The sequence below is a fragment of the Alligator sinensis genome, unplaced genomic scaffold (genome assembly GCF_000455745.1).
Source record: "Alligator sinensis unplaced genomic scaffold, ASM45574v1 scaffold173_5, whole genome shotgun sequence".
NCBI lineage: Eukaryota > Metazoa > Chordata > Crocodylia > Alligatoridae > Alligator > Alligator sinensis.
In genome coordinates, this window is record NW_005842198.1 from 975,833 (window position 1) to 988,889 (window position 13,057).

General features: G+C 36.4%; 1 protein-coding gene across 10 annotated transcripts in view; it reads left to right on the forward strand.

The window, feature by feature from the left end:
- Nucleotides 1-13,057, forward strand: part of FTO (FTO, alpha-ketoglutarate dependent dioxygenase) — a 432,416-nt gene that overhangs the window by 156,095 nt on the left and 263,264 nt on the right. For all 10 annotated transcript variants that reach the window (XR_003094760.1, XM_025207543.1, XM_025207542.1 and 7 more), the window contains exon 7: nt 716-835. Coding sequence is in view for 9 of the 10 variants with exons in the window: in XM_025207543.1 (XP_025063328.1) it covers nt 716-835 (120 nt within the window). In the remaining variant the exon portion in view is untranslated. The remainder of the gene's footprint in view (nt 1-715; nt 836-13,057) is intronic.

Below are 13,057 nucleotides of genomic sequence, written 5' to 3' on the forward strand. Positions count from 1 at the left end.
CCCCTCCAGATTCAAGTTCAGTCCTCTATCATACCAGGATGCTTTGTACCTCCCCTGCAAAATCCCCCTCACAGGGTGAGCAGGCCAGCCTTGACCCAAGCTGTCTGCTCCAGCTGAGCAGGCGGGGGTGCTCTAGGAACCCCTGGCTTCTTGCCTGAGCCCCTGCAGGCATGTGGCTGCATTTCCAGAATCAAAAGGGAATGTCTGTTCATTTGCTTCTCAGTTCAATCTACGCAGTTTAGACTAACCTGAAAATATTGAATCAATTCAGCCTCGGGCTTTTTGACTATCTGTATTTAGCCATAAAGTCTAACAAGAACTGGACTAGTTTCTCACCTGTAATAGCTGTCACAGTAGCTCATGGGTTATGCCTTTGTAATCTCTGCTGTACCTGTTCAGAGGTAAAGGTTTCTAGTGTTGTCAGATGCTTTTTCTTCATAATTGAGAGAAGCCTAATCCAAAACCAAGTATAGTCAGTCTATGGTTTTCTATTGACTTTTGGTGATCTTTGGCCTAGACCATAAATTCACATGCAAAAATATTTAAAAAGCTGCAGTTTCTATACATAAAATTACATTTGGAGTCTGTTTGTTATTGCAGAAACTCTCATTTCCCTTGTCCTATAAGTAGCAGCACAAATATGAATAGATTTACAGTAATTCCAAGTTATAAACAGATTATTTATGTTATTGCTTATATATTTTCTGTTTTCCAGGTTGAATTTGAATGGCTTAGGCAGTTTTGGTTTCAGGGCAAACGCTATAGGAAGTGCACTGATTGGTGGTTTGAACCTATGGCTAAACTGGAAGAATTTTGGAAAAAGATGGAGATTATGGTAAGTACCAATATCAATAATTAGATTCTAAGAGTTTTAGAATAATTCTACAGACAGTAAGCTCTGCACACATTGCAAGCATGCAGTAGAATCAAGCTTTACATTTTCAGCATTTCTGTATGTTATATAATGCCAGTCCTTTCATTTTGACTATCAAAGCAAGAAAAGAAATAATAAAACAAACCAGAATGAGCAAAACTTAAAAAAAATAAAAATAAAAAAGTAAATATTTACTCATCATCTATTTGTAGTACTATAAATATATGGTTACAGTACTGGGATATTACATCACACTGTCTAGCAATGTGTCCTCACTGGGAGTTTTCAGCACTATCCCCATCATTCTGCCAGTGAGAGCAAGAGTGCTTGGGGAGATGTCGGAGGTTAAATGATCTGGAGGTTAAAACAGCTATATGCAATCTACACCAAGGCATGCTGTGGCTAGCACCATTTGCACCAACAGCTGGGCAAATACAAAGCTAACTAGTATCTTAAGCAATATTAGTTATGTGACTAAGATTCCTGTATCCTCCTTTTAAATAGATATCCCTATCTTTGTCTACACTGGGGATTTGTCAACCATTTGTGCAACTATTGATGGATACCTACTGGTGTAGTTACATCAGTGCAGTCTGCTTGTGGAAGCTTTTAGCAATATACGTATTATTGCATTTTTATTGGTATAGCTTATTCCAGACCCCTAAGCAAAAGAAACTGTATTGTCAGAAACATCTTCTCGCTGATATAATTGCATCTATAGTAGGGGTTTTTGTCTGCTCAGCTGTGTTGGTCACAGACCATGTCTCATTGCATTCCTAACCAAACAGAGCTGTGCTGGCAAAAAATTGTAGTGTAGATAAAAACCCTGAACATCTGCTTAAGTAGCTGATTGATTTTAATAATATTGAATTTGGGTCTATCCCTGAGAGATTTGAAGTCCCAATGACGCATTTGCAGCATTCACATGTACTTAGGAGGAGACCCTGTGTTTGAAACATAACTTTCCGTTTTGAGAATAGTTTCTTCCTTTACCAGCAACAGCAGATACAGCATAAATGGGTATCTCAAACTGAGAAGTTTTTACTTGCTGGAACTTGTTCTATATTGAAAGGTTTTCTTGAAACATCAAGCATCTCAAGCTTGAAAAACTGCAGGAAACTGGAACTTAGATGTTTGCAACATTAGGTACTATGAAAAATCAGAGAACCTTGGACTTCAAAAAAAAAAAAAAAGGAAAAGATTTATAACTAGTTTATTTTTAATGCATTTTTGTCTCATTTTTATTTCCCACATGCATACACAGTCCGCTCATGTTTTTGTATCTTAGATAACTTATCATTTTAAAAAAGTTTTTTCAGTTTGTTTTCCTTTCAAATAACAATCTATCTCCTTGTAACACCAAGACTTAATGAGGCAGAGGCAAGGACATTAGATTATTGTTTTATATCCATTGTGTGTTGAGAACATGGAAAAACAGCAAACTCAGGAATCCTCAAGGGCTGGGTTTTCTGCAATTGGTGTGACATTACCATGTGTCTCTAATTAGAACCATGGTGGCGTCAGTGTATCTCCTTTCAACAGGCCTCAGGATGATATTTATCAGCAAACCAAAGGTTTGGGCCAAGACAGAAGCTGCTTCTAATTTAAATTTTAAAAATTGCTTTAATGTTTTATGACTCTTAACACATTAATCGCAATTAATTTCAGCTGTTGAAGGAGACAGATGAGAATGTTACTCAGAATGTCTATTGTTTTGTTGAATCTATACATAAATTTGGTGATTACTGTATTTGGGACCCAGAGGCAGCCTTTTCTCATTTTTGTTCTGTTTCTACTACGTGTTCCACATTCTACATAAATCAACAGTAGGGGACACTGTTGAGCTGCAGTTTTAATACAGGGGCCGTACAAGACTTGAGAAAATACATAGAAATGTAGCATTAACATCAAGAATTATCCCTGTTGCTTCAAGTTAGCTGTAATCTCTAAGATTCCATAACACAGGAAATCAATTGTGGGTTAACAAATTCAACAGCAATTTAACATAAAAAGTGCAGAGTTTTGATGCATGTTTGGCTTCTGTAGAATAAGTTAAATAAAAAAAAAAACATTTATGAAGGTATCTTCTGGCCTACATTCAATGCATGTTTTTCAAATTAAAATAATTTTAGTTGGATTTATTTAAAAAAAATATTTTTTACTGTGTAACTTAGAAATTTTCTAGCTTGTTGCTGTTAATCTTGTGTCGGAAGTTGTTGAGATTCTTTAAAAGGAAATATTTTTAACAAGCAGTGTGTTTTCCTTTACCTACCTCTGTATGAGCTGTACAACCCTTGTCATAAGTTTTACGTGTTTGCATGTAAGATTTTACATAAGTAGGTCTCGGGGTCCTTGCTTTTATTTTCCTGTTTAATGGCTTAACTATATTATAAAAAATCCCAAAACCCCTGTCTGCCCCCTCTCTTCTTAAACTGCTTCTGTTAACTGTAATTGGCCTAGTGCACAGGAAAAAATAATACTTCAAAAAGTTTAACCCAATGTCTCCAGACCTCAGGGCTATATTTAATATTTTTATACATTATAGCAAGCATACAGTTTTATCATGATGCTTATTCCTGGCATTTCTTTCCCTGAGGATAGTTTTACTCAGAGCTCACTCTTGTGATGTAAATGTTAAACCTTTCATTTGAATGACATTCTGATAAAACATCACATTTCCCCATAACATTACCTCATGAATTTATGAACCATTAAATCTGAGGCAGTTTAGCCAACCATCCCTCCCTTCTTTCCCCCTTAAAAATATGAAGGCTATTCAAATGTTTGTATTTTATTTTTAAAAAGTCATCCAAGATTAACACGTTATCATGTGCAACATCAGGGTAAATGCTCACAGAATTCAAAGAGAGAGTTACCATTTGAAAGGGACTGTACAAGCTTTGCTTTCTGGGTAAAGAGAAGTCTGAAAAGCTGAAATCTCATGTGATGTGAAGAAGTCTTGCTATAGCTGTTCTGAGATTCAGTGGAGAGACAATTTCTCTCTCAGGGTCTGATATCATGCAAACCTCGCAAACTGACATTTATTTTACCTATAAAAATGTTTAACACCCTGCCAAAACAGGAAGAATTGTGGAAATCCTACGACTTTTTTATTTTTATTCTGTTGTAAATTTGGTGAAACAAAACATAGTGCAATGGAATATTTTTGCTTGTGAAATGGAAATAGAGGCTACTTATGATTTTACGTCTGAATGACAAATCTTAAAGACTTTTTTTTAATATATCCAGTGTTCCTTTTAAAAACGAAGACACTACTAGTGTTGTATGGTATGAATTGTATTTCCTGCTTTGACAGTCCATTTAGCAACATAGCAATGTATTTATATGGCAGTTGGCCTTAATAACCTTTATTGACTTTAGTGGGTAAGAGCCAAGACTGGGATTATTAAAATGTATCAGTTTCATTGCAGTATAAAATCACAACATATATAATTATGTTAGGTAGGCTAGGCTCCATTTAATCCCACCCATTTATGTAAGAATTTGGCAAAGGGGAAAAAATCATGGTACTAAAACATACAGAAATATATAAACAACTGCAAGCTCTAGTTAATAACACAACTGTCTGCCTGCTATAAAAGATTTCACTTAAAAGAATGAAGCATATAGAAGTAACACATAAGTTTTTGGAATATAATTATTAATACTGTAGTTTAAATTCAAGTGATTTAATAATCTGTTACACCATTTTGATATCCTAAAATAGCTAATAGTTATTAAGTATGACACATCATTCTTTTATTTTTTTAAATGCGCTATAAATACAGAAATGTACACATTTTATGTGATTATAATCAGCAAGGTGTCATTCCATTCTATCTGATATCTTTAAACACAATTGTTTCCTCTTGGGGTTCCTTTTTGTAGCTATGTAGCTAAGCGTGATGCTTGTTACTACTGTTATCCTCAATAGAATCCTTTTTAATCTATCTCAAATTGATATAAGAAAGTAAGGCCATATGCTTGTTAAATTATTTTTTTTTCTTTTTGAGTTCTATTTCATTATTTTCTACCACTGCTGCATATGAACATAAGAAAGTTTCTCTTATGAGCCACTGTTCTCAGAGACGTAACGTTTGGTGGTAAAACTTCAGTCTAAGCTGAAACTTAACATAAATTATCTCAACCTAATGCAATAATATATTTTTGTGTTCTTTCTTAATCAAAAACAAAGCTTTAAATGTCTAGCTATATCACCAAGTGTAACAGTGCAAAAATAATCATGATGAGCTATAAGGCAAAGAATGAATATTTTTTAAAATAAATCCTCCTGTTTTTCAGAAACTGACATTTTTTAACAGCTAACATATTTAAGAAATTCGTTTAAAAAAAGACTGGTGAATATTTGTTCATAGCTTGGAGAAATATGCAGGGCTATAGAAATTATAAGATTCTGACTTTTAACTGTAAAAATTCAGTTATTTCTGAGCTGAGATTTAAATTTCATCCTTAACTTTCCCATTGTGCATAGATATCACAGTTTTCATGGTCCTTTATTGGACGGCTGGGTGATCATATTTGCCTAATGAGCTGTGAAATATAGGTACAACATGGCAACTCAAAGGACCAAATTTCAGCCATGTCTTCTGGATTGCTGGACTCTTCTTATCTGTTTATACCAGACTCTTTAAAAAAAGATTTTTATATGGTGTTTTTTTATGTAGACCCAAGAGCAAAACATTCTTAGAAAAGTATCTTTAATTTCAAAACCACCAGCCCTTGAAGATTCTCTTTCCTTTTGTCTCCCTCAAATTTATTTGACCCCAGTATTTTCACTCTTCAGAAAAGAAGGTTCTGTATTGTTTACTGTAGAATCACTAGCAAAAATGTAAAAAATTGTTGTGTACTACATCTTCCTGAAAATATATTTACAATTCTGAGAGAATTCAGACTTAAGCCTCCAAAACAAAATGTGCTGAAAGCACAAAGGACTGTGTTTATGATTCTCTTTGAAGTGTTTTTGCAACAGGATAAGGAAAATTTTAGAAACTGTCTGATAGTGTTCAGGGTAAATACTTAAACCCCTTTAGAGAATTTCACACACAGATACTGTGCAGCAGAAAAAAGGATACTTATGTTTCCTAAAGCTGCTACAGCCTACAGCTTTGTACTTAAAGACAGAGGTGTTGAATAGAATTCTACTGAGGATACATCCAGTGACAATATCTACAGGAACATCAGAGCAAACCAGTGGATAGCACTTTCTGTTTTTAACCCTTACATGAGCTAGTTGAGATCTGAGCTATGTTTGAATGAAGTACTCTTAACATTTCTATTATAAACTAGGAATGTTAAGCAGAGCAGCCTTGCAACTCATAACATACTGAAAAAACAGCTCTTGAAAACATTAAGGTTGTAACACAAACTGTCATAACCCAATAAGCTCAAAGTTACAATATACTATCCCAGCTCAGGGGAAATAAGATTTGCTTATACAAATGTGTGGGGAAAGTGTGTGTGGAAGTTCCCCTTCAAATTTGAATAATTAGACTTCTTTCGGTTTGTGTAATAATCTCAGTGTTGATTTAAATAAAACATTTGTCTTTATCTATATTTTATATATAGTCATGCATGCATTTTATAGACTATATAAAATATATATATGTATATAAAGCACGGGGAAAGAGAGACATGATGTTGGTTAAGATAATGGTACGGCTATGGCACAAAGTACAGAAACCTAAACACTCAGACACCTCCCCCCACCCCCTCGTCTGTCTCACAATTAAATTCATATAGGTTGATCTCTGTTCTTGTATTGTGCACCATAGACTTTTGGAGATCCTGCTGGCACAGGAATCTGTCCACACAGATCAGTTTGCATGTTCTAAGCTATCACATTTGTGCATATGCCTTGCCTATCCATGTGTGCTTGTGTACATACATATCAATTTATTTTTTAATGAAGTGCTTATAAAGTATGCTAGCCTTCAAACTGAAGAGAGTATACAATGATATAACTAATATATGGTATGTTTTGGTATTTGATATTACTCTATCAAAGTCATGGGAATCACATCACTGTCTTTAATAGGAGCAGGATTAGGCCTTCATTGTAAGATTAGTGTGGTTTATTAAGATGTATAATTTTGCAAACTGCAGATATCTTGATCACATATCAAAATGTAATAAATGATTTACTTTTGATTTAGTTATTTATGTATTTACCTACTTGGGCTTAAGATTTCCTTTTTTTGTGGTAGTATTGTCACTTTTAATAGCTTGGTTTCTGAATGGAAATTTCATATTATGCTTTAAGAAGGACAAAATTATGAATAAATTGCCACCTGCTGGAAGTAGTAAAATATTAGCATTTTAAAATATCTTTTAGCTTTTGATGAAAAAGATTAATAAATACATGGTTGACCATTCTTAATTAGGCCAGTTATTCAGTTTATTCTCCACAATACTTAAAATACGTGGCTACTAGTTCAGGGTTAGATGGCAACAAGATGAATAAAATATCACAAAGCTTCTGTTTTATTTTCACTCGCTCTTAAAATTTAGAAGTATGTGTATGTGTGTGCATATAAAAATACAAATATGTTAAACGATGAGATAGTAGGTTGAAACAATATTCTTGGTTTCTGGCAGGAGTAACTTTTATTATGACTAAGTAATAAACTAAGGGATTTCTGGTTTATAAGGGACATGATGTCAAATGGCAGTACGACAAAAGTGTCAACATTTAAGCTGCTGTAATTATTTCACAGTACAACTAATATTTATTAAGCACATTTCTCCTGTTATTTCATTTTAGTGACTTTATAAGAACTGTGTTGTGTGTGTTGTCATTCCTGTGCTAGTTGCTAAGGCCAGCTAGAAATTCCTGCAGCCTAGGCAGATGTAGAACTGCATTTTAGTTTTCCTTTTAAATATGTGTATGTAAGCAAATGAAGTGATGCTTTTTTAGCAGTTACTGATTCCAGCCACTGGGGCATCTGTTATTTTGTCTGATCACCAATCCTTTCTCTAACTGGAAAATATTAGGTGAAAAAACTTTTTTTTGCATCTATCAGAATTTCATCTCTCATAAAGAAAATCACAAATCTCATTTTACAGACAGGAAGACAGAAGCTCAGACTAATTCAATGCCTTTGCATGCAAGGCACTGTGATTTGATGCGTTAGGTTTGAGAATGGGAGTCAGGATTTCTGGGTTCTTTTAATCCTAGTTTTGTCACTAAATTTCTGCCTAACTAAAACAAGTAACTTAAGCTCAGTTTTTCAAAACCATATGCCCCAGTCAAAACATCTGTGCCTAAAATAGATATTTAGCTGCCAAACTTACAGTACTCTTTCCAGCTTGAATACCCCATTTAAAAAAAAAAATTACTATAACTGAAAAGATGCAAATATCTAGAGTGTGTGTGTGTGATGCGCGCGCGCACACACACACACACACACACAACCCCGATACAGAGAGAATCACTCCTAAAGAAATAGCTATTTACATATTAACTTAGCAGTGAAAGAAAAGTTGGGGCTCAGTGGAGCTTTGTATGATGCAAGAATTTTCATTGCATGTATCCAATTGAAAAATCAGGGCATAGATAAGTTCTACCTCAAAGGGGCAGAGTTCCATCCGTGTGAATCCAATTGCAGGAGCTTAGCCTGTTTAGCACACTCTGATCATCCACCTTATGAAATCCAGGGTTCCATTTCAATTTCCAGTCCAGGCTCTTATGAGTTTTTGGGCGAGTCTTTTCATTTCTTTTGCTTAGTGCACACTTCCGTTTAGTAATCCTGAAGCTGTAGTCACAATAAAATGCAGCTTATCTATTTAATGTTTACCATGCTGCAGCAGGAAAATAATTATTGGCTTTTCTCAAATGTCTCTACTTAACATCAGGTTTTGGCAGTCCTCCTTGGACTGCCAGTGAGTCTGAACTCTAAATAATTCTCACAGTAGAGGCTTTTTTATTTAAAGTTTAAGCATAACAAATCTTCTTAATTTGTTTCTATGTAATTATGTGATTGTTTATCACAATTGGACTAAACAGTGTCCCTTTTCATAGTACTCAATTTGAATCTTTGTAAAATAATAATAGAGTGAATTAAAGACTAGTCACAATGAACCAAATTCAGATCTGATCAAGAATTATGTCTATAGAGTTATGCCATTGGATATGACCTAGTGTAGTATGTGTTGGTATTCAGCAAAATGTGGTTATTGGTTAAAGGGACATGTGACAGTTTGTGCAACTCAAATGCCTATAATAGGTATTATTATCAATAGCTTACATGACACACATATACATATTTATATTTAATAGCAATACTTAGTGTTGACGTTTCTGGTGTTTCACAAATCCCTGTTTGGGAGCTAACAACATGTTACTGCAATGAGAGGTAGGGGTCTTAAATTTGATAAGTGATTTGCAGTAATCTCGCCTAGTAATTCAGTGATGGAATGAAATAGTATTTATGCGTTGCACTGCTCCTAGCCATTAAACATCATTTTCTGTCCAACTTCACATTTGTATTGGTTAAAATAGTAGCTCATAAGCTGCAAGCACTTTATGGTATCAGGCTATTATAGTTTATACCTTTGCACAAATGAAAAAGGCAGATACTGTTTCATAGTGATAGGCAATGTCAGTGGAGAAGTGTTTGCATGGTAATTATTTTACTGTTAGTTGGTGAAAGCACTGTATGCTGAGGCTTTTTACCCAAAATCCTATCTATGCAATGGTCTCGGTTGTGGGTTCTGACAAAATGCATCAGTGGCAGAACACCTTCTTGAAAGCCTTTCCCAGGTACAGATTCATACTTTCTAGGTACACCTATATGTGCACTTTACTGCGGAGTTAGCTAATTAGTTCCACAGGAAAGCTCCACAGGCTACATGTGCATGGTATAGCATCACAGTCTACATTAGGGTGCAGTAAATTAATTAACTCCGCTGTAAGATAGTCCTGTTGGGGACAGTATTGTGTTATGGTGGGGTCATTTAGTGCTCTGAAATACATGTGTGAACACTGGGGCCGTAAGCTGCACCCAGTCTGCCCACCCAGCTGGTGGCTTCTTCTGCCCAGGGTCAAATTGATGTTGTCCTAGGCGCATGTGTAGACATTGCACCTCGGAGCAGTTCACTCTGGCTTTATCTGCTCCAGAATTGATTTCATTACATTAAGGTCACGTGGAGATGTACCCTCTGTGTGCCAGACATCTCTTCATAAGGGGAAGAACCAAAATAATGGCAGCACTTCTCTGCTGTATGTACCACCTTGGGAACAGTGGACCAAAATACAAAGACTGTAAGTATGTATAGAAGTTATACATAGCTTCATAGAAAGAAGCACAAGGAATGCTGAGTCTATCTTAGTCCGAGGCTTTAGGGTTTAAAAACATGAAGTGATGGTAGCATGGTATTATTTTTCACTAGATACGGTCCTTCCCTGTTGACTCTTATACATTATTTTCATTAGCACAGCAGCATAATAATTGGCTCAGTCTCTCATTGGAATTACAGTAAAGCCAAGCTCCACTCTACTATAATTTTATTTATTAAAGATATTAAAAAAGGAAGAAACAACCTAAACCTTGGCCACTGTTTAACTTCAAGTGGTTCATGTATTCATAATAGAAAATCTGTGTGTGTCTCTGTGTGTAAATATTTGTCAACACTAGAACTGTAATTCCTCCAAGGAACTGTCACTCAAAAATCTTATGATAATATCTTGTATGAAGCTTGTTAAAAATGGATGTTGAGAAAGCACATGCTGAAAAGTCATCAGATTTTATTTTAATATTTGTTTAAAAAATAAACTAGGCCAGGGATTTCTCTGTTTAAAAACAGAATGAAACAGCTGTTTTCTCAATTATTTTTTTCTTCCGCTTTTCATAGTTTAGATTTTCTTGTTAAATGTACAGTACTGTAATTGAATCGCAGCATTAGATGGCTTTTCCCAACAAAACAGCAGATTTGGATTCTTTACTGCTAGTTTCAAAAGTAAAATATAGAGAGAGCACAAAGATAAAAATTGAGCACATAGATGTATAATCCCAAAGGAATAAACTGAGTTTTGCTAGACAAGCTGAAAGCTGATTAAAATATTTCTCATCCTTTGGGTATGCAACAGCTTTTGATGATGGAGAGTGTATTAATATTCAGTTTAGCTGCTTGTCGACACTTCAGACAGGTCCCAGGAAAGGATCTGAAATTGACCAGGTTTTCTCGCTGTGCCAGAAATCTCTGAGACTCAGAGCAGCACCCTTCTACCAGCAGATGCAAAGATAATCATTTTGTTATTTAGCTACTTTTAAAATTTTACAAGAAAAGTACTTTTTGACATTTTGAAGGATTGAAAGATTTATAGCATTGCTTAGCAATGTTGAACTCATTAGGTGCAGCAAAGGAAAAAGACTGATCTTAATTAGCTGACAACTATTTCATTTAAAACTTGTTTGTCCGAGCTTTTTACAGAATCCAGCAGTAATACCAGAGGCAGAATTTAAGACCCTAAGTTATACAATAATTGCAATAGGAGCACTAAGAGGTGTGGGGTTTCTGGGTACTATTTTCTCAACTGAGGCTCTTCCCTTTTCTTTCTTTCTCACTTTTCTTGAAGGGAATGTAAACAGCTGCTTTAGCAGTTGATACTTGTTCTGCTCTTTTGCAGGAAGGTTGACATGGGGGTGTTGGCTTCTTTTTCCATCTGCAGTGGTGGAAAATGTACAGTATCTCTATAAAACATGTAATGCGCTGCATGAGGTGTCTTTAGGATGGCTCCAGGGCTAAATATTTCTGGCAGTAGGTGAAAGTGCATGGCTTAATCAGCTTAGTTAACCTAATTAAGCTCTGATTTCTTTTTGTGGAACAGCCTAACATATAATTCATTTATAAACTATATTACATAGTTGTGGGCTGAAACAAGGCTAGGTGAATCTTGCAGGTTTTTATGGTGGGTTTGAAAAAGGTGAAAGTCACCAGTATCATATTGCAAATGGACATACTTTTAAAGGAAGATGTCTTTTCCTGAGGACATATTGTGGAATTTAATAGTTATCATCTAAAGCAGTTTAAGGCTTCATTTTTTAGGTTCGCCAAACACAGAAGTCCAGTCACCCCTACCTGCAACTTCTGTTTTCTTTGTGTGGAGAGAACTTTCACAGATCTTGCTTTTCCTCCATGCTGGGAGAAGGGCCAGCTGATCCTATGGCATTCTCTTCTCTTCCTGTACTTGTTTATGTGAAGAAGGTAGGCAGTCACAACATTGTTATAAGGATTAGGTGTGCGAGAGGTGGGTCCTATTCAATTTAGATTTGGCCTGAATCTGGGACAGTGATTTGATTCATTGATTTGGATCACTGTCTCTGATTCAATTTGGCTGAATCCAAACTGAAGATTCAATACTGATTAGGAGAATCAGTGATTCAGACATAGACGCAGATTTAAATGTTTTTTCTACATACCTTGACGTACCAGCATGGCTTGTGAATGCTGCAATGCTGGGGTGGATGGAGCATCCTACAGGAGTGCGGGGGGCTCCGCATGTGCTCACCGGTGAACCCAGAAGTGGACCAGATGTATTTCCGGTACACTTCTGGGTCTGGGGAGCATGTTGGGGGGCTCTCTCATGCTCCCTGTCCCCGGCTCGGCGATCGGTCGTGGGAAGACCCCAGGTGTCCCCCCCCAACCCAGAAAGCACCAGTCATTGAGCCGAGAGGGCGCAGGAGGAGCCCCCTGCATGCTCCCTGGCGTTCCTGAAAGTGGATCAGAAGTGTTTTTGCTCCACTTCCGGGTCTGCTGCAGAGTGTGCTGGGGACCCCACTGCGCTCCTGTGGGACGCTCCATCCACCCTAGCATCACAGCATTCATGAGTCACCTGGTATCTAGATGTGTGTAGAAAAAAAACATTTAAAGCTGTGTCTATGTCTGAATCACCGAATCTTTTGAATCAATTTGGAGGGTTGTAGTTCGATTCAGAGAGCTTAAAGGGTTCTCTGATTCGCTTCAGATTCAGAGATTTGGCGACTGAATTGGGCCGAATCTCCACTGTCACGGTGGGGTCCTACCAGAGGGCCGTGATCTCCTTAAGGCCCCCTTCCTCCGTGCCAAGTCGGCCCAAGGGCACCCTCTAATTCTCACCTGCCACGTCTTTGATGTTTAGGTAAAGTTGGGAGGCTGCCTCACGTCTCCTTGGGCACGGTTAGTTGG